General features: G+C 32.1%; 2 protein-coding genes across 3 annotated transcripts; both read left to right on the top strand.

Moving 5' to 3' along the window:
* Window positions 1-2,951: 2,951 nt before the first annotated feature.
* Window positions 2,952-5,888, top strand: LOC129290974 (uncharacterized). Its single transcript, XM_054928040.1, has 3 exons — window positions 2,952-3,263; window positions 3,364-3,551; window positions 5,741-5,888. The coding sequence occupies exons 1-3, from the start codon at window positions 2,952-2,954 to the stop codon at window positions 5,886-5,888; spliced, it is 648 nt and encodes a 215-aa protein (XP_054784015.1).
* Window positions 5,889-11,559: 5,671 nt separating this feature from the next.
* Window positions 11,560-15,027, top strand: LOC129291550 (probable disease resistance protein At5g66900). Of its 2 annotated transcripts, XM_054928981.1 has the most exons (4): window positions 11,560-12,378; window positions 12,615-12,961; window positions 13,204-13,477; window positions 13,629-13,765. In XM_054928981.1, exons 1-3 carry the CDS (start codon window positions 11,760-11,762, stop codon window positions 13,366-13,368), a joined length of 1,131 nt encoding a protein of 376 aa, XP_054784956.1. In that variant the 5' UTR covers window positions 11,560-11,759; the 3' UTR covers window positions 13,369-13,477; window positions 13,629-13,765. The 2 variants fall into 2 exon arrangements, with proteins under 2 accessions (XP_054784956.1, XP_054784955.1); XM_054928980.1 differs by lacking the exons at window positions 11,560-12,378; window positions 12,615-12,961 and adding an exon at window positions 14,003-15,027 and having other exon boundaries at window positions 13,307-13,477; window positions 13,629-13,903.
* The last annotated feature ends 6,952 nt before the right edge of the window (window positions 15,028-21,979 follow it).

Consider the following 21,979-nt stretch of genomic DNA (forward strand, 5'->3'; position numbering starts at 1 on the left):
CACTGGATCCTTCGCCTGGACCTAGAATATTGAAAAGAAAGGGGTGAGACAACCACAGTCTCAGTAACAGCGAAATTTACATTGATTATTACAAAGTAAGCCATAATCAAATAAACGAATAATAAATTCAACATAGTATATAATTTAGCCATTTAAAATGCATGAATGCATGACCTAGGCCGGTATGGCCTTTCATGACCAACAGAATGTCCCCTGGCACTCTTTAACTCGCAGGTAAACCTTATACCTACTTGTACCTCCACAGGCACAAAACATAATCTAAGGCATGATCTAATCCACCGAACCGCCTATGCCCCTTCGACGTGAATCCTGAGCAGTCAAAGCTAACTCCCTCCCAGAGCCAACCCGACTTACTCTCCATGTGAGGGCTACCTTGGCCTAGGCACTCAACCTCATACTTCATATGTCGGATTCCCTCCCCCACTGAGAGGTGTCGAACACTCAATACACTAACCACTTTAGTGCACTGAGCCCACAATACGTAAGACAACACTGAGTACTGACAGTGTGCCATAGAATATCAAAAATCCACACCTTCTCATTGGTGAACTCCCACCGAGATCATGCCTTTTACTCTTGTCTACCTTTCCTGAGTATTGACCATTCAACACTCTAAAGTAGTATAATATTTAAATCTCATTTCCATAAAAACATTGTTATTAAACAATTAGAAAACATATTTGCACTATAATCAAAGTAGTACCCCATAACCCTTATAAAGCACATTTAATCTTTTAAAACATGTAATGCATGATAACTAGTAATATTTATTCAAAAATAGCTAAAACAAAGTAATAAGAAATATAAATTTCCCTGTTACCTCAACCCTTTGGTACCAAAAGGGTTCCCCTTGTACAAAATAGGGCTCAGCTTGTTCCTTACTTCTCAATAAGTTCCACCAACAATTTTCTACAACATATAAGTGATCCACATCACTTATCATGACAAATAGCATTAATGAAGACTATAACTTATACCACACAACTTGGGTCTATGAGTCATAATCCACCCTAATGGTCCATATTAAACCAACCATTCACATAGTATCACTTAACCACCAAACCATTTATTAGCCATCACTAGGCTAATTTTCAATTTATATAATTTTTTAATCAATTAAAAACCTTCACTTAGTGTCACCAACTTTCACCATTAGCCCTTATAATGAAAACCAAACCTTAATTTAAATCTTATTGGGCTCAAATAGCAAAATTATAACTAAATCAATAAGCTTAAACCATTGAAGAGCAAAAACCCAATTTCTCAAGGTTTATTTTGTGCCCAAAACACCTCTTTTCATCCAATTATCCACTCAAAACATTAGATCACTATATAGAAACTCAAAACATGCTCCCTAGGATTCCAAAGAATAAAAGCTTACAAGAATAAAGCCTTTGGGATCAAAATCTAAAAATCTCCTCTTCCAAAAATTGAAGAAAATCAAGAGAAAGAGAAGAGGATTGAAGTAGGGAGTTTTACCTATCGTGTAGCCGAGCTCGCAACGGTCGCAAAGACTCCTAGATCCGAGCCTAACTCCCTCCCTTTCTCTTCTCTTCTTCTCTCTCTCCTCTCATACTTTCCTTTCCTTTCCTTTCCAATTCAATTTCCTTCGTTTTCTGCTTTCTGCATCAATTTTGGTCTTTAAATTTGGTCAAAAGTTTGGGAAAATTACAAGAAAGGGCCCAACATTTTTTATTATTGCACAAAAGCCCGGGTCAACTTTGGTAATTTTTCCCATAGTTAAAAATCAAATAAAACCAAACTTTTGCTTAGTAAAATTCAAACTCTGCAAACTCTGGGCCTCTATAAATTATTCTAATTTTAATTTAATTATAGATATTTTATTTTATTTTATCTTAAATCCGAGTCTTAAAATTTCGGGATGTTACAAAAAAGTTCTGCAATTGTTAGCTATGAAGAGGAATTTTGAATACAAAAACTCTGAAATCAAATGGTCAAAGGCTTGTTGTTGCTTGTAGTGTTGATGGTTGTAAGTGGTACGTACGGGCTTAACAATTTCTTCTACTCAGGTTTGGGTCATTAGACAGTATGTAAAGGACCATACTTGTGCTGATGACGTTGTGCGTGGTGACTATAGGCAAGCAATAAGCCTTATCATTAGTGAATGTGTGAAGCAAAAAGTTATTGATGCAATGACCCAAAATCAATAATTAAGCACATGCGTAAGGAATTTGGAGTTGGTGTTAGTTATTACAAGTCATAGAGAGCAAAGAACTTGTTTTGGAAGCAATTCAAGGTTGTCCAGAGGACTCTTATGCCCAATTACCTTCCTTGTGCTATGCTTTAAGTCACACAAATCCTGGTATATATTTATCATGGATATACATTTGTTTACTAATGATATATTCAGGCAGTAACTAAATTAGATATATTGTGTTATTTAGACAGTAATTATGTTTTGTATCCTACTTTGTTGTCTGATTATTAACAATATGACACAAGTACTGTTACTGATATTGAAGATGGCAGTAATGGTCAATTTAAGTATTTCTTTGTATCATTTGCTGCTTTTATTGAGAGATAAAGCCATTGTCGACCAATTATATCCATTGACGGAACTTTTTTAAGGAACGAATATGCGGGGACTCTTCTAATTACATGAACTATGGATGGAAATAATTCAATATTTCCATTAGCATTTGCAGTTGTTGACTCAGAGACTGATGCTCCTTGGAATGGTTTCTATATAAGTTGAGAGTGCATTATGCTATCGTCAAGACCTAGTCTTTGTTTCAGACAGGAAAAGTAGTATCCCAAAGGCTGTGTGTAATGTATTTTTCGATACTACCCATTGTATTTGTGTACAACATTTGTTGGGTAATATAAGAACAAATTTCAAACACCCTTCAGTTGTCGGTATCTTCAATCATTGTGCTAAGGTATAAAAGTTTTCTGATTTTGAACGTGAGATGAAGAAATTAGATCAAGTGGCACCTGACATTCGTGATTACCTTCTAGATGTGGGTTATGAAAAGTGGTCACGTTGTTATTCTATGAGGAGTCGGTATGATATTATGACTTCTAATATATCAAAAAGCATGAACTCTACTCTAGATGATGCAAGGGATCTACTGATTATACCATTGATTGAGTTTATTAGGAACAAGCTCCAGGATTGGTTTTATACACGAAGGATGCATGCTAATTCTATATCTTCTCATCTAACACCATGGGCTAAAAAACAGTTGTCCGAGCAAATAGAACTTTGTAGACACATGGAGGTAACAACTGAACCTATCTTATTTGATATACTATTGTATATCATTGATATATTGACGTTAAAACTTATCATTGTTACATTGTATTGCATTTTTATTGTAGGTTCAACCAAATGATGTAAATGAGTTCACTGTAGTGCATGGCAAATCTAGTTTTATTATTTACTTGGAGACTAGAAGTTGTAGTTGTAGGAAGTGGGATTTTGAAGAAATTCCTTGCTCTCATGCTTGTGCAGTGATTAGCAAGCAACGACTTTATGCATATACTTTTATTTCTAGATACTACACAAAGTATTCATATGGTTGCACATATGGGGCAACAATTCATTCATTAGGCAATCAATGTGATTAGGCAATTCCTAGTGAAGTGCTTGAAAACAATCTAATGCCACCAAGACAAGAAAGGTACCGGTAGGCCTAAGAAGACATAAATTCCATCGGTTGGTGAGTTTAAGAGAACTATTAGGTGCAGTCATTGCGGGCAATTTGAACATAACAAAGAGCTACTTGCAAGAACCATATACCTATTGGATTTAGCATCCCAAAGAAGCAAAAGACCATAGTTGAATCTACTAGTCAAATTTAAATTTTTTTTTAGACATTTCAAATTTATTTCAATCTTTCCATAAGTGAAACTTAATGAATTTGAATTTGTTTTTGATTATTCATATGTTTTTGCGTCATATGACATTGCTGATGAACAGTGATTTTTTTGTTGTACACATATAGCCATAATATTTTTTCTTTTAATCTTTTGTAAACTATCTTTGGAGATAGTTTAAAAAATTATAAGAATTAAAGGGAAGCATTTTAGTTCCTGTTTATCAGAATAAAAGCAATTTTCAAAATTGTGCATAGAAGCCTTTGAGAGGTACGTGGTAGCACATGCGAATATGGTAGCATGTATGCAATATGCAACTTAAAACGCCCAACAGAGAAAACAAAAGAATAATCAATATAGAAGTAACCATAAACGATTCATATTTTATCACCTTGAAATAAAAGTCTGTTTTCTTTAGTCAGTTCAACTAGATATATATCAACAATAAACAGAAATATGTTAGTGATAAAGAGCGCAATTCATATTGATCATCTACTAAAGGAAACAAAAGACTAAAATTAACTGAAATACAAAAGGCTAAAGGTGCGTCAACTTCATTAGTCCTTCAACTTTTCTATAGTTGGTTGAGTTAGTAACTCATAACTAGAATCGTCATATTGATCATTCTCTTTTTGGTCCTTTTTTTGAGCTTTACCCTCATCTGTTGATTCGTAATTTATGGTGAAAGGAGACTGAAGTGTAGCAGGTGTCTTTGTTGACCTCTTAGGCCTTTTAACTTTCATCCTATTAGCAATTTTCTTGATTTGTATCCTTTTTTGTTGGTCCTTTAGAGGTTCAACCATTTTATCGGCCTAGAAAAACAAAGAATAAAGAGTCAATAGAAAATGTATGCTATAAAAGTATACTGAAACAATACAGCACTGGTCCTTTGTTGTAATGTATGTCATTCATATTCAGCCCTATGAACTATAACAATCAAAATATGACTAAATATATCATTGATATCCAACAGTACAGCATTGATATACATTACTATGATGTACTTTTCCTATATAATCTTCAACAATGAATATGAATCACATTATCAATAAATGATATTTTAATTTAGTTTCCCATATGAAGTATAATTTGTACTTGCTTCTTTTTCTCAAATTGCTTATTGGTATTTGTTGATTCATTCAGGTGGTAGCCTTCTTGTTCATTACCCCTTTCAACATTTGAAGGCATCACTGACATTGGTCCCTAATCAAGTCAAAAGCAATATGAAAAATTAAAACAAGTAACAGTTTAATATAGGTGGAATTATAACATTTCAGCCACATGAACTATAATAATCAAACATATGACTAATATATCATTGATATTCAACAGTATAGTACTGATATACATTACTATGATGTGCTTTTTTCATATAATCTTCAACAATGAATATGAATCACATCGTCAACAAATGATAATTAGATTTAGTTTCCCATATGAAGTTAATTTGTACCTACTTCTTTTCCTGCAATTTCTGACTGGTATTTGTTGATTCATTCGGGTGGCAGCCTTCTTGTTCGTTACCCCTCTCAACATTTAAAGGCATCACTGACATTGGTCCTTAATCAAGTCAAAAGAAATATGAAAAAAATTAAAACAAGTAACAATTTAATATAGGTGAAATTATAACATCCAATTATAGGAAACAAAGTAAATCTTAACTCACTTGGTTGTTTTCCTCTTTTTCATGAAGATTATACTCACTCATGACAACCTCAGCATTGATAGAGTGGAAGATATTATCAACATTATTAACACTCTTATCTTTGTCCCCGCTATTTTCTTGTTGTTTGACAAGGATGTTAAAAAAATTTTCTATAATTGATCGCATCTCTATTTGACTTTTTGCGATCTCAATTTGTCTTTCTTCAATCTGTAGCTATTACTTCTCAACTATCTCAAGCTTTTGGTATATTCTCTTACTTTCTGATCTAGAAAGTGAGCCTTGCATGCTTGTTTCTGGGTCATCATTATCAATATCTTCAACACTTAGAGGTGACACAGTAGATGTTCCTACTACAGCTTGAGTCGCACTCTTCTCTCCTACAAAAATGTGCATATAATCCTTTTCCCCATTCTTGATTTGTGATGACCAACTGTTGTATTTTCAACTGTAAGATCCAAAATAAAATGATACATGATGAGTTACAGCTGCTAATTAATGTCAGATGCAAGTAATAGCTAGCAATTTTCCAATATATATTAGATATAAAAAAATCATATATCACTGATATATATGTATATAACACTGATATACCATTATATAGCACTGTTATACAAGACAGTGAACTTTACATTTTTCATTTTCCAAAAATGCATATCTATTACACCCATTTGTATATGATTGACATATAGTTACAGAAACTATTAAATATTAAATGATTTACAAAAAGTAAACATGATCACGTTCTTTGCATCCTTTGCATTGAACATACTTAAATATAAGGTAAATATAAAATTATGAACATACTTACATTCTTTGCATCGATCACGTTCTTTTCAAATTGTGACCACTCATAATAATCATTCGTTGTCCAGTTCAATATCCTTGGGAGTGCGTCTCCTACTTTTTCAGCATATTTATGCTTTTTCAATGCCGGTATCATTTCATATGCCCAAGCAACAATGGCATATGGGAATCCTCCAATCCAATAATTGACACCAAATTTTTAATTGCATCCTTGAAGGATTCCACAGTCATGTTGTAACACACCCTTCCCTATGGATATGTTTCAAACAAGTTATCATCTTCAAGCAACTTGTAAAACTTGTGATCAATGGCATTATGATCTTGCTTTGACAAGAACATGTTCTCTAAACAATTAATTTTTGCTAATTTGACAAAATAAGCATCATTGTTTGGGATGTTACCTCTAAAGATAGAAAAGACGTCCTTTCTTTTAGGCAACGTGTTCTTGACTTGAAAGAATTTGTCTATGAAGGCTAGGATGGGTTTTTTACTAAAATCCATAGCAAGTAAAGGATTACAATTTAGGCCAGTAACAATTGCAAACTCCTTTAATCCAAAGGTTAGTACTTTTCCTACAATCAAAAAGTATAACTTGTCATCCCTTTCACCAGGGCATTGGCTTCGAACCAACCAATGCACTAATTGCCCTAGAAAAGCACGCATTTTTATGTCTAGTAGGTATCCTAGACATCCTTCTTTGAATGTTTCAAGTTGCTCCTCATTTAGTTTTTGGTTTATTATTTCAACAACTTCAATCTTGCTGCCATGCAAAATTCTGTGGTGAGGATTCCAGAGTTCCCTATAGACTATATATTCTCTTGTGCTTCTTTCGTCTTGACTTATATTCTCTATTGCCTCTTTGTCTTTCCTACGAACAGCCTTGAAGTTGTTGCCCCTGATATTTTAGAAAAGTGTTAATATATTTAAGTACTAGCATTAGTGAATCAAATACACTTCACAATGGTATGTCTTTGATATAGGTACATATATCATTGGTGTGATAATGGTATATCATTGATATATATATTTCTTAAACAGAATTGTAGTAAGGAGGATTATTTGATTAGATTAAAAAGAACAAAACTGAAAGAAGAAAAAGGATGTCACAGGGAAGATGTACTTTATAAATTATAACTAAAGAAACATAAGCTCTATCTACTCTTTTAATCTTAACACAGATATCTTTAAAATGGGAAAAAGAAAAAGGAAACTTACCAACTCTTATGCAAGCTTATTTAATAAATGGTTTAACATAATTCAATTTAATAGGAAAATAACTATCTCAACCATGCAACGAAATAATAAGGAGCAACAAAGGATGGTTAAATTGGTCCAGAAATTCCTAGCCCAACTCACAAGTGGTGTTAAACAAGAAGGCTGGTTTAACTTAGATGAAAAATGCCACTGGCTCAATTTAATTAACTTAGAGGAAAAATGCCATTGCCTGATGGAAAAATGCCATTATGTAAAGACCGCATGTTTTGGTGACATACTTTAAAACCAAATAAAATCCCTTGTAAAGTTCAAGAAAGACCCAAGAAAGACCACACAACAACCAGCCAGTTAGCTTGTTAGATCGATTTAAATATGTATTTTAGAAATTAATTACCCTATTGTTGAAATGCGAGTAAATCAAAAGGCTAAGGCATACCTAGTAATACAGAACACCTTCAATTCTAGGTAAGAGAACAGTAAGTTAACACCCTAGTATATCTCTAACGGTTTGATATAATACTACCGAATAAGCGAGAGCCTAATGTAGTCCTTCAAGCCCAACAATTCATGAGCCCAAGTTGAAATTATTAACGACAAGACACAAGCCTCACTAACAAGCAATTAAATAATGCCGATTTTATGATTAATTAAATGCAAGAAACAAGGTTTGAACTGCTAACTTAGCCATAGCCTAACCTCATTCAAGTGTAAGCCTGTACATATATACAAGAGTTGCAACTAACGATAGTTAAGCTAATAGCTCTTCTAACTGAATAAGTTAAACTAACCCAACTAGATAACATTTAATAATGTCTGTTACCCCTGCAGGCCGGTGCATGGATATCATGCAAACCCAGCTTGGAAATAGCAATAAGAAAGTAAGAAGGATGGAAGGCTTTGTTAAAAACATCAGCAAGTTGATTGCAAGTATGGATGGGGAGCAAATAAAGAACTTTAGCTTGAAGGTTCTCAAGAACAATATGACAATCTATGTCGATGTGCTTAATACACTCATGGAAAGTGGGATTGGATGCAATCTGGAGAGTAGATTGATTATCATAATAGAGTAAAGTTGGCCAAAGGTGAGGAATATACAGGTCAACAAGTAAATACAGTAACCACTGAATCTTGTGACACCCTCGATTTTTAAATCAATTTTTCTTCAACAACAAGGTAACTAATTTCCAAAATGCCATTATGTAGGGACCGGTAAGCAGATTTATCGACAAAGACCCAAGAAAGACCTCACAACAACCGGCCAGTTAGCTTCTTAGATCGGTTTGATTTGATAGAATATATTAGTGATATAGAGAAAAAACCTGCTGAAGTGGGACAATTCTTCCTCTTTGGCAGCATTGACAAAAGACCTGAAACCCTCACTTGAACTCTACCTTCAGTAACAGAGTATGACCCACAACCTACCCTCAATCTGTAGGTTTAGCGTGGCTTTGTATAGAAGATGCAGTTTGGACTTCCTCACCTCACATTCAAAATTTTTGACCTTGAATCTGTAGCAGCAATTCTGCTTGCCTCACGTTTGTCTTTGTTAGTAGATGAATATGCAGAGCTTTGGTTTGCCTCTTCTCGCGTTCGTATGGTCTTCTTTTCCAAAACTATAAGTCAGTTTATTGTCTGGCGTGAGCTTCTTTAGTGGTTGCTGTCAGGTTCTTCGGCATCTGACCGAGAGCGCATCATCGTCTTTCATGTGGGGTAAAGTGAGTGAAAGCAAGTGTGGGCCAAATGTCTAGATCTTCAGTTTGAAAAAGGGAATCAGGGTTGTGGGGTTTTTTTTTACCGAAGGCATTGGGGTAATTTTGTCTTTTGTATCAGAGGAAAATTAAGAAAAGGCCATCCACTTAATTTATAAAAAGGTGGGTTATTAATTTTATTTAGTCATGTAAGGTTGGCCAAATTTGCTAAAGCCCCAAAAATAAAATTATAAAGATTAAAAATACTTTAAAATTTATTATTAATATTTTAAATTATTAAACCCTTTTAATCTTTATAAATACTATAAATTTTAAAATTTTAAAATATTTTTAATCTTTATAATTTTATTTTTTTAAAATATAGGGATTAATATTTAAGAGGTTGAAACTTCAGGGATTAAATTACAAGAAGAAAACTTTAGGGGCTAATTTATAATTGAGTCAAAACTTCAAGAACTGAGATATAATGAGTCAAGGTTGAGATATTGAATTACAATTAGGTCAAAACTATAAGAGCCAAATGATTAATTTTTTTCAAAAAAAATATGATCCTTACTTGCAATTAAAAAAATATGAATAATTAGTTGAAAAATCTATTAACTACAGTTAAGACTATTTGTAACATCAATTAAAAATTTATAAAAGTTAGTTGATAATTTTAATTTTTTGCTGTTAATATACAAATAAACCACTTGAAAAATTAAGTATATTTGAAATTATTTATAATATTAGTTAGAAATTTACAAGAGTTAATTGTGAAGTGCAAATTAATTACTTATGATTTTTTGATTTCAATATATAGATAAATTATTTAAAAAATTTACTAAATATACTTTGAATTATTTATAACGTTAGTTGAAAATTTATAAAAATTAATTATAAATTGCAAGTCACTTACTAATGATTTTATTGCTATTATTTGAAAAATCAACAAAAGATAGTTGGAAACCTTTGCAACATTAATTAGAAATGTACTAAAGATTGTTATGAATTTCAAATCAATCAACAAAAAGTAGAGGAAATTAGTTCAATAGCCTTAGAAAATATAGCTCTAATAAATTATGGATGATATTTTTGAATATTTTAAAATATGACCCATTTATAAATTAATTAGATATATTTTATTTTTTATCTTCAAATTAAATTTATTATTAAAACATAATATATTTATTGTAACTAATCTATAACTGACTAAATCTTTCATTTTTTTCTTTGAATCATTTCTTTTTTTTTCTTTAGATATAAAATTGTCTCCTTTCTTCATCGCAAAGCTTTTCTTTTCTCTCCCTCTCTGTTTTTCCCAAGAACATTATAAAGAGGACATTAAGCATTGAAGATGAATCTTCATTTCTAGAAGTAGAAGATTAGGTTGAAATCTATTATCTGTTATTTGATTTTCACCATCCTCATCTCTCTCAGTAACATCAAATTTTTTGCAGTTTGTGTTTGATCCATTTTAGGCAAATGATTATGTATATATATCAATAATAAACAAGTTTATGTTTGATTGTCTAGTTATATTGATCTGCGATAATATATCAGTGATATACAATAGTATATCAATGATGTAGTATTGCGAATCATTAACACAAAAAATACACAATCATTTGTCCAAAATGGATTAAATACAATTCACGAATATTTTTGGTCTCTTAGTTTAACTAAGAGAGTCAAATACCTAAACTAATAAAATAAAAAATCATAAATCTGTAGCTCCATTTCCTTACTGACGTACTCTGTTTCGTCGTGTATCTCACCTTGCATTTGTCTCTCGCGATTGTAACTATGGCTCTCTCACATTGCTTTGCTATCTCGCGTTCGTCTCTTTGTGTCCAATTCTGTCTTCTCTCTTGCATTCATCTCTCTCATTTTAGAAATTTCTTACATTTTGAATCTTTTAATATTTGCAAAAAGTAAATATTAAAAGAGCAATTTTGTAAATTAATTATAAATTAAATATTAAAAAAATTTAAAATTTAAAAAATAATAAGCTATTTTTTTATTTGATCTTATAAATAAGTTATATATACAAATGACCCTTAAAAAATAATATATATTATAAGTAAAGATCGGAATCTATTATTAGAATTTAATAATTTCAGTTATGTTGTTGTCATTAATATTCCTATAGCTCCCTAATTGCCATATTGGGTTTTATTTTATAATATAAAACCTTTTTTATAAATAATTTTAGCTTATCTATATATATATATATATATATATATATATATATATATCTTTCTATTCTTTGGCTGTTTGGTTGATTTCTTGTACGAGAAGCATGGACTGGAGACTGGAGAAAGAGCTGTGGAACTTGGGGGGCGAAAACTGGGAACTTAGACGGAATTTTCGAGCTCTTCCACACCCATTTAGGACTGGGACCTTATCTCCATCAACTCCACTCCATGATCTTCGTTCTCGAATTACAGTGTTTACATCAAGATGGCAACTTTGAGAATTTTGGCCTCCGGCTTTTTCTGGTGCTGAAACCAAGCTAGCTATCAATGGCAGATCCTTCGATTCTTCTGGAGTTGGGCGACAAGCTTTTAAAAGTTGCTGAAAGAGGTCTAACATACAAAAGCACTCGAGAAATCCTCAAGTCGACCATCGAGGATTTGGGTCCATTGGTTGAGCAGATTGGGCAATGCGTCAATCAGAATGATCTTCAAAGTGAAGAAATAGAGAAGCTGAAGAAGATAATAGAAGCAAACAAGGAAGTTCTTGACAAGTACAAAATCCGTAGGTGGAAGTTCTTTGTTGCCCCATATTTTCAGAAGAAGCTCGATGAAGAGTACCAGTCCCTTCGACGGTACTGCTCGGTTCAGATGCAAATGCAGATAGCAAGGGATTTGAATAAAATCCTATCCAAGTTGAGTTCTGATGATAATAGCCTCAGGAACCAAAGCTTCTCACCTCAAGGTTCTAAAAGAATCAGAACACAAACTTTCAAGGGTAATCTTGAAATATTCCCAGAATTTACAGTGGGATTAGATGGTCCATTCATGAAGGAGTTGAAGTCTAAGTTGCTTCATGGGGATGAGCAGGTCTTGAATTTGTATGGTCTAGCGGGATCCGGAAAGAGCACTTTGGCAAAGAAACTCTGTCATGATCCCCAAGTCAAAGGTAATCGCATTTCTTGCCACTTTTATTTTTCTTTTTTTTCTTATGTGCTAAGATTTCTGATGTCCCTATCAAATTTATCATCAGTCATCTTATCAATTTTATGCACACTGACTTGCCAAGAATGCGTATGTATGAAAAGGATTGAGTTGTTAGCCAAAAAGACATGCTCGAAGTTTTTGTAGCACCATCCTATATTATATTTATTAGAATATCATTCATTTCTTTGGTTTGACTAGATAAATTCAAGAACAACATCTTCTTTGAGACCTTGGGTTCACAAATTCAAAGCAATGAAGCAATGAACGAATTGCAAGACCGACTGCCTGAGTTCGGGGCCAATCCAGTATTGTTGGTTCTGGATGATGTTTGGCCTGCCTCCAAAAATGTTGTGGAGGAGTTTAGGGTCCAAATGTCAGCAGGCTCTAAAATTTTTGTGACTTCAAGAGTTCCGATTGCCACACTTGGCACTCCATACCCCATGGAACAGCTTTCTGAAAATGATGCAGTAGCTCTATTCCTTCACTTTGTTCAGCCAAGCAACATCGATTTTGGTGACAAAGAAATGCAAAAAATTCTCCTGCAGGTGACATATAGATTCATTTCTTTGTTCAAATAATTTAAGACATGATTAGTCAGAACTCTATTTCCTCCTCTCATAGTTTCAGAGTAGTTAATTATCTGCGCTGGCATTTTAGATATGGTATATAAAATGGAAAACAAAAAATGATAGTAGTATTCTATGGAGGACGTATTCTGACACACAAAGGAAACAAGGTCATAACCTTAATTAGAGTCGCTGATTTTATTTGGCTGACTGAAATGCAGATAGTTAAAGGTTGTAAGCGTCTGCCACTTGCTCTTGAATTCATTGGTCGTGAACTACAAGATAATGGTATTGAGATGTTGCAAAAGGTGCAGCTAGAATGGTCACGTGGTCAGTCTATTCTTGATTGGAACCTGAAGATCAAAGGATACCTGTTTCAGCTTTGATTGACATCTGGACAGAACTTTATAACCTTGACGAACTTGGCATATATGCAATGATCTTCATCCGCAAATTAACAGCCTTGAATTTAGCTGCTGGCATCAAAGTTAGAAGGTATATATGTCTATACTGCATTCTTAAATTTTCTTGTGCCAATTTGAATCCAATTATAATCATGGTCCCACTTTGGCTGTAAAGTTGAGGACAAATTCATGCACAGGCTTTTAATCTTCTTACATTTGGTTTTTCAATCCTGTTTGAGCAGGATAGTCGGAAGAATTGAAGACAATTACTACAACAACCACTTCCTCATGCAACATGATCTTTTCCGAGAGCTTGCTATACATATAAGCAACCAAGAACCATTTGAGAATAGGAAAAGATTGATCATTGACGTGAATGGGAATCACCGTCCAGAATGGTGGCCACAGCAGCAACAGCAGCAAAGCATCATCACCCACACCTTATTCTATATCACCAAATGGTTTAAAGACCCAAATCAGAAAAGGGTATCTGCTCTTATACTGTCAATATCAACAGGTTTGCTTACCTCTTTTGATCTTGAATCGGTGCACACCTAGGAACTAAGAAGAAAACATTCAGGGCTTTTTCATTCATCCTGTTTCACATTTGATGCAGATCAAAACATCAATCCAGATTGGTGCAACATTCAAGCAGATGATGCTATTGTTATGGTTTTAAATCTAAAGACTACCGAATACACTCTACCTAAATTCATTAAGAAAATGAGAGACGAGGGAGTTCTTATAGTTACTAATTATGGCTTCCTTCCCACCGAGTTAACAAACCTCAGGATTCTCGAGTCTTCATGGACACTCAAAAGAATCAGATTGCAGCGGGTTTCAGGTCCTTACCTTTGCAAATTGAAGAGCGTGTGCAAGTTATCACTTTATATGTGTGAAGTGAAAAAGGCTTTTGAAAACAGTTCCGTTGAATTCTCAAATGCAATGCCTAATCTGGTGGACTTGAACATTGAATATTGTGACGATTTGGTGAAGTTGCCAACTGGGCTCTGTGACACTGCCACCCTGAAGAAGCTCAGCATCAGTCATTGCCACAAGTTTACTGAACTTCCACGAGAAATTGGGAAGCTTGAGAATTTGGAATTACTGAGGATTAGTTATTGTGCTGATTTTGAAAAATTGCCAGAGTCAACCACCAAGCTGAAGAATCTAAGGTTTCTGGACATCTCATTCTGTGTATCCCTTAAAAAATTACCAGACAAGATTGGTGAGCTGCAGAATCTAACAAAGCTTTATATGACGGGTTGTCCAATCCATGAATTGCCGGACTCAGTCCTGGATTTGAAGAATTTAGAGAGCGTGATATGCGATCAGTACGCATTTCACTTGTGGGAAGTTATCGCATCTTGCTGTTCCAGATTAAACATAAAGATGTCTGACATGGATGTTAGCTTGAATTGGCTTCTTGAACTTGGCTCCCAGGGTTTCTTCATTTGAATTGACAAACCTCCCAGGTTGGTTTGGTTGGCTGTTTCCTTTATTCATAGTCGTTTGAATAAATGATTTCCACGGTGAATTTGTAGTCTGCAAAGCTACGAGATGTTTGTACACTGGAATGTATAAATGGTGTCATGCACGTTATTTTATGAGATATTTGTGTACACTGGAAGATATAATCTCCTTTTTCCCTTATAATCAAGAAATTTAGAGTATTTGAATTATATTTTAAAAAGAAGTATTAATTTTAACAGACACATAAAATTGACCACTGCTTTCAGTGTTTGTAATTAACAAGATAGGGCATTTCAGGGAGGAGGTATTACAACAGATGGCTAAGGCCTAAGACGATGGAATGAGACATGATATTTTACCCCCAAAGACAAAAAAAATCGAAGCATGCACATTGTTTTAAGCAAGACAGCGTTTTTATGTAAATTAGTCACTGTAGCATCATTGTGTTTTTAGATTATGTGTGTTTGTTTTCAAATACTTTGTGCAAATCAAGAAACAAGTTCCAGCGAGGTTACGTTTCACCAAGGAGACACTTGGGAAGAGCATTACCTTTCGCATTTGAGAATGACCTCTTCCTCCTCTTTGAAAGCAGGAAGTTATGAAACAGCTCTGTTAAACATGAACAGAGCAACCACAAAGAACAATTGCATGAGTGGAAAGCTCTGCTGTCACTCGAGCTGCAAAAATTTATCTTGGCTCGAACTCTTGGGACTACAAGTAGACATCCTTATCCTAACAAGTAACAACTCATAATTTTCTATGTATAAAAAGTTTAATTTAGCTTTTGCGCTTTTGAAATAAATTATACTTGTTCAAGTGTTGTGCACATTTTTCGCTCCAGGAATGAGCCTCCCTTGTTGCACGAATTGTTGAAGGCGTGTTGATAAAGTTGGAGCATATATACCAAAGTGAATCACTACTAAGACTAATGGGCAATAACTCCCAAGATGATTGATTTACTGGAATTTAGGGTATGAGCAGCATTGATAAGACGACTTTTCCAAAAGCACAAGTTAATAGTCTTCTGTATTTCAAGATTTTTTGCTCCTTGGCCATTGATGTAAGCCAAGGATCAGAGAAACATGGAAAGCATCTAAAGAATACACTTGGCTCACTATTTTTTTTTTTTTTGGGTTTCGCTTTGATATTCTAGGTCTTTGACCTAAACTAATGTAGTTGATATTTTGTAGGCACTTTTTTGAAAGGTATACCTTCCATTAAGAATTTAATTGTTGCTTCATGTTCAGAATTCAAACTTGAGACCTCTATGTAAGTTGGATTAACCGCAACAAGCAATCCAAATGCTCAGTGGTGCTTAGCTCTATGTTACTAGAAGAAAAAGAACCATACATGTCCATGGACATACCTAATGGAGGATCTGTTTGTATTTGAAAGAGGTTAGGCCAAAAAAAAAAAAAAGACTTGTCATTCTTGACAAGGGTGCTCCTATTAATCCCCACTCCCTTCACCCCTGATTTTTGATGATGTTAATGATGCACAACAATTAAAGAGTTTTGCTGGAGCTTCATCATTGGTTGGTACATGTAGTAGAATAATCATAATAAGCAAGTTCTGGGTAAAAATGTAGATGCTACCCATAAGATTGAGAACCCAAAGTCCTAAACTGCAATTTGCAATATCTTAATCCTAAAATAAAATTGCTAAATGCACGTGGCTATATATTCATGAATAATTGGACTAAGGGGTAGACAAAGATGTAATGAATATTTAAGGGGAATAGTATCTATACATGATTTAATGACTAAATTAAAAGGCGAGCACTTTTGGGGACTAGGGTACTTGAGCTCTAAAGAGGTCAATTCGGAATCTTGTAGTAAAAAACAATGAAGAGGATTAATGAGTTTCACATGTTGTGTCTTTTGACTTTGCAATGAGATTAAATCACACTCCTGATTTCTTCAATTCCATTTATGTCTTGCACATGCTAATTGAACGAATGTAAGCATAACATCAAACACACGACATAAAATAGTTGTTCAAGAATTTCATTTCAAATTTAGTATAAATTAATAGCATATTCTCCTTTCTTTTATCAAATTGATTATTGTAATTTAATAAGAAGTTTTTTTGTGACCAAGAATTTTTTATTTTTTTTAAATAGTTGTAGTTGTTGCAGATTAATGTCACGTGATTAAACTATTAAACATTCTCTCTCCTCCGTTTCTCTATATATATATATGTGATATACCCTTATCTATCAACGGTCAATATAATTGTCATTAAGCATGGAGTTCAATTCCACGTTAGTGAAAGCTGTCGATATCACTTGTGTGTTGGGCAATTTTCTCATTTAATACTGGTCTTATGATACTCTATAATTTTAGACATTTTAAATGAATAAATTGTCAATTTATTTTGGAATTGACATCAATTGTATTTACTGTTTATCAAGTGCCATGTGGATTTTAATAATTGGAAAAATAGCAATCAAGGATCACTAGAGCAAATGTATATTAATCAAAGGTCGCTTATTATCAAAATTTAAATGGATATTTGTTGATTCAAATCCTAAAAGGCTCATTTTTATCAAAATAAAATTCCTTTTGTAAAGATTTTTTATCAATTTAACAATTACATGAATGACGTTAATTTCATAAGGTTCATTTGAAAATATTGAAGATAATGTAGATCTTTGATTTTCCTCATCTCTTTGGTAGGTTGGTCTAGGATATTGGAAGAAGCATCCGAACTTTGTAGGTGTATGGTTGAGTATGGACTGGGGTTTTGAAGTGATTGAGTGCCTAAGTAATTCTGAAGGCACAATTCTAAAGTCACTAATTATTGTTTTGCTCTAAAAGAAGTTTCTCTAAAAGAATTTCTCCTGAACGTTAATCCTACGAATCCCGTAGGCATTTGCTTAATATTCCCAATATCATGAGTTGGTTGGGTTAAGGCAAAGATTGCATTTTCCATAAACCATTCACTAGGCAAGTTAACATCATGCCACTGAATGACTTTAAGAAGGATAATGTTTGCTTTGGCTCTATCGGTTAAAAATACAATGGTATAATCATCTTCCTTTAGTATTAAAACTCTAGAACTTGAAGAGTTCATGACTTTGTATTGAATTCTATAGAGTAAGGCTGCAAGAAAGATCTTGGTTTCATACGAAAGCCATGTAGTTTTACGTTTAATTTTAAAACATCTATAATATTTTCATCCACAAGGCTAACTATTATGTTTGGGTAATTGTTAAAGTAGATTGGCCCTGTATGCAGGCTGACTTTATAGTACCTAATAATGAGTCATAAAATAACTCATGTTGAATATCCTTAAGACAAAGAAGACAAGAGATGTCTAATCCTTCTCTAAGTAGAGGTTTAATAGCAACTTAAACACATCTAATTTACAAAAATTTATAATTCTTACGGTGGTTTTTAATGGATTCACCAGATAGAAGAAAAAAAAATATTTTCAAAAAATTTGATAAAATAATAAAATTTGGTGAAGAATTTTCCTTTAGGTTTATAGAGGGCATTTTTTATCAACTTCTAGAATTTTTCAATTGTCAATTTCTTGATTAATTTTCTAAAAGTGAATTTCTTCCTTAAAAATGTTGTTAGAAGAGGAGGATCCTCTTTTATGGAAGGAGGATGAGCCAGAGATAGAAGTTTGATAGGAGATCTCCTCTTTTCATATATCATTACCTCCAAGTTTCATAGAAATATAAGGAAGAATATCAATCAAGAGTTAAGAATCAAATCAAATGTCAAGATATTAACATTTTAGTACTTAGTCCTAGCCACCAATTTAAAATGATTAATATACACAAAATAGTCATGCATGCAAGTTTCTACCGAAGTATGAACTTATACTCTATTCATCTGGGTTTTACTTCCATAACCTCACAATAATCATGGAAATTTTATCTATATTTATCACAAAATTACTTAAAAGTGATACGTGTTATCAAACTAAGAAGAACATGATATTAATACATTGATATAAAATTTGATATAATAACTATTGACTTACATTCTATCAATACATTCTTACTTCTCCTTTTGGCTCAAATATCAAATTGGAGAATTAAACTAGAAGGGAAAGTATTTATCGAGTTTTAACAACTCCTCATTTTAAATTTAAAATAGTCTATTCAAGCTTGTTTTTTTTTAAATTTTGATAATAATTTATCTTTAATTGATATAAATTTGATTCAGTGATCCTTGATTACCATTTTTTCTTAATAATATATAGAACTTCTTGTTATATACTCCCACCATCTTATATAAAGGGTGTTTTTATAAGCTTAGCTTATTTTGTTTTTAAACATAAGAAATGTCATGATAATTTTGAGTAATTGAATAATTTTATTCTTATTGTCTTGAAAATAAAAAAATATATTAATGGTGAATTTATCCAACATTATAATATTAATTGTGATATTACTATTGACAAAATTAGAAAATTGTTATATTTTTATGTATTTTTAAATAAATAAATTTTTTTATCAGAGTATATAGTTTAATTAAAATATTTTATATATAAAGATGGGGAGAATATTTTATGTCATGTAAACCATTTAATATGAATTTTAAATATTTTTTAAAACAAATAGATTTAATAGTTAATGATAATAAATTAGTAGTAGGATGTGACTCTTTTTTTTTTTGGCCTAATAGTAGGATGTGATTTAGATTTTTAATATTAATATCTGATGATGATCATTAGATGAAAGTGGCGGTGGTTTTCGCGTTCGTGTGTGTGTGTGTGTCCTTTTTTTTTTTTTGGTGTTTTTTTTTTTTTGGTGGGGGAGTGGGGGGTTGGGGACGCTGACATACTAGCAAGTAGCAAGTAGACAGGCGCGTGGGAGTGAGGAAGCAGGAGGATTAGCGCCGACAGTTGACAGATAAGCATGAGACAATAAATGGTACTCGCTCGGTTTTTATATAAGGTGTTTTTTAAAAAAATAAAAAAAAAAAAATATGAAATATGAAATAATATTCTATTTTTATCTTTGTAGTCTTAATGATATTTGAGGCATGTTAAAGCATATAATGAACTTGCATAAACAATAAAATATCTCATTTTTTGTAATATAATATTTATTATATTCTTGTAAATAATAAAGATAACTGAAAATTGAACTTTTTTAATAAATAAAGCGATATTAATTTTTTAAATATGTGTGAAAAATATCTCAGTTACTTTATACTCCTGAATTTTAATACAAGGCTTTTAAAAAGATCGATCCTTAATATATAATAATTTAAGGACTTTTATACAAATAGCCTATATTATAAAATAAATAAAAGAAATAGATTATCCTTTCTTAAATTTTAAAAATAGCCTTTTTAATATTTATATTATAATTAATTTATAAAGCTATTTTTTTAATATTTGTTTTTTCAAATGCCAAAAAATTCAAAACACAAGAGATCTCTGAACAAGAGAGACAAAAGTGAGAGAGAAGACAAAACTCGACTAAGAGAGACGAACTAGAGATAATAGAACAGTGTGAGTGAGCTCAATCATGACGATAAGAACAAATACGAGGTGAGATACATCAACGGTACTCAAGAATAGAGCACTCGAACAAGGAAATGGAGCTACAAATTTATAATTTTTTATTTTATAAGTTTAGATATTTGATTCTCTATGATAAGTTAAGAGTCCAAATTTTTTTTTTGTAGACCATGTTTAATCTATTTTAGGCAAATGATTATGTGTTTTTTATATTATTGATGTGATTGTATATCAATTATAAATAAGTTTATATCTGATTGTCTGGCTATATTAATCTATATAGTATATCAATGATATATATATTATGTCACTGATATACTATTAAAGATCAACATAACTAGACAATAATATATTACTGATATATAAGTCATATTAGCAAAAGCTTACAATTTATTTATCATTGATATACAGCCATATATCAATTATGCAGTATCGCATATCAGTAATGAAGTTTTCTCTTCAATGTCTAATATCCTCTTTGAAATATATGAAAAAAACAGAGAGGGAAGCGAGGAAAAACTCTGCGATGAAGATAGATAACCAAGCAAATTAGGTCAAAAATTTTGATAAAGAAAAATACTACACAGAGATGAATATGATGATTTAAAAAAATCAGATCAAAAAATTTGATGAAAAAAATATTTAGAGATAATAAATCAGAGAGAGAGCATGCACAATGTAATTTTTTATGATAAAAATAAAAGATCCAGTCAGTTAAATATTAGTTAAACAATATATATTTTTTTTAATAATAAATTTATTTTGAGGATAAAAAGAAAAAAAACACATCTAATTAATTTTATAGATGGATTATATTTCAAAATATTCAAAAATATTATCCATAATTTATAAGAGTTATATTTTTTGATGCTATTGAGCTAATTTTCTCTAAATTTAAAGTGATTATTTTTTTCTCAAAAAAATAGTAATTAATATTTTTCAATTTCATTCTTTACTTATTTATTATGAATTAAATTTATAGACAATATTTTATTATGATTATTAATTATAAAAACAGAGTAAAATTGAAAATTTTATATATTTTAAAACAATTTTAAGAATGTAACTACTCTATTTAATTAAATGTAAAAAAATGGTGAGAATAGCAAACATTAAATTTATTAGTTCACCTTATATTAAAAAGTAGAAGTATAAGAAAATGGAGGGATATTAAATAATAAAATGAACAGATAAAAGAAAAGAAACACGGAATTTAAAGCGGGCATGCAAAAAAGGCTCCCGAGCACTTCACTTAGCATCGTGCAATGCACTTCCACTTCTATTGACGACTGACTCCTCCCGCTCCTGCCCATATGCCAATTGCCAGCTTGCCATCCATTTCTCTATCCACGTGGATGTCCTCCTCATTCTATCCCCATTCCTCATCATTCTCAACCTTTTTCTTTTATATTCCAAAAATATTATATATATATATATATATATATAAACTGCATGTAACCTTTTTTATTTTTTCCCCTTGAAAGCGAAGTCCTCGAGTTTTTTTTTTTTAATTAAATCTCAATGAGAGGATTTGAACCTAATACCCCTCATACTTGTGAGTTTTGAAATAGCTGTAAGCTATTGAACCTTTTGAAAATTCTAATTCATTGTGTGCTAGTTTATCAAAACTAAC

Source organism: Prosopis cineraria, unplaced genomic scaffold (genome assembly GCF_029017545.1).
Source record: "Prosopis cineraria cultivar Desert tree isolate PC_DT_omini unplaced genomic scaffold, ASM2901754v1 PC13, whole genome shotgun sequence".
Taxonomy (NCBI): Eukaryota; Viridiplantae; Streptophyta; class Magnoliopsida; order Fabales; family Fabaceae; genus Prosopis; species Prosopis cineraria.

Bases quoted from the DNA above. Each gene is read 5' to 3' on its own strand.
- LOC129290974 (XM_054928040.1), top strand. From the start codon at position 2,952: ATGAAGAAATTAGATCAAGTGGCACCTGACATTCGTGATTACCTTCTA. The intron at 3,264-3,363 runs GTAACAACTGAA...TTTTTATTGTAG, and splicing joins AACTTTGTAGACACATGGAG to GTTCAACCAAATGATGTAAA. The intron at 3,552-5,740 runs GTATTCATATGG...TTCAATCTGTAG, and splicing joins ATTTCTAGATACTACACAAA to CTATTACTTCTCAACTATCT.
- LOC129291550 (XM_054928980.1), top strand. From the start codon at position 13,419: ATGATCTTCATCCGCAAATTAACAGCCTTGAATTTAGCTGCTGGCATC. The intron at 13,478-13,628 runs GTATATATGTCT...CTGTTTGAGCAG, and splicing joins GCTGGCATCAAAGTTAGAAG to GATAGTCGGAAGAATTGAAG. The intron at 13,904-14,002 runs GTTTGCTTACCT...CATTTGATGCAG, and splicing joins TATACTGTCAATATCAACAG to ATCAAAACATCAATCCAGAT.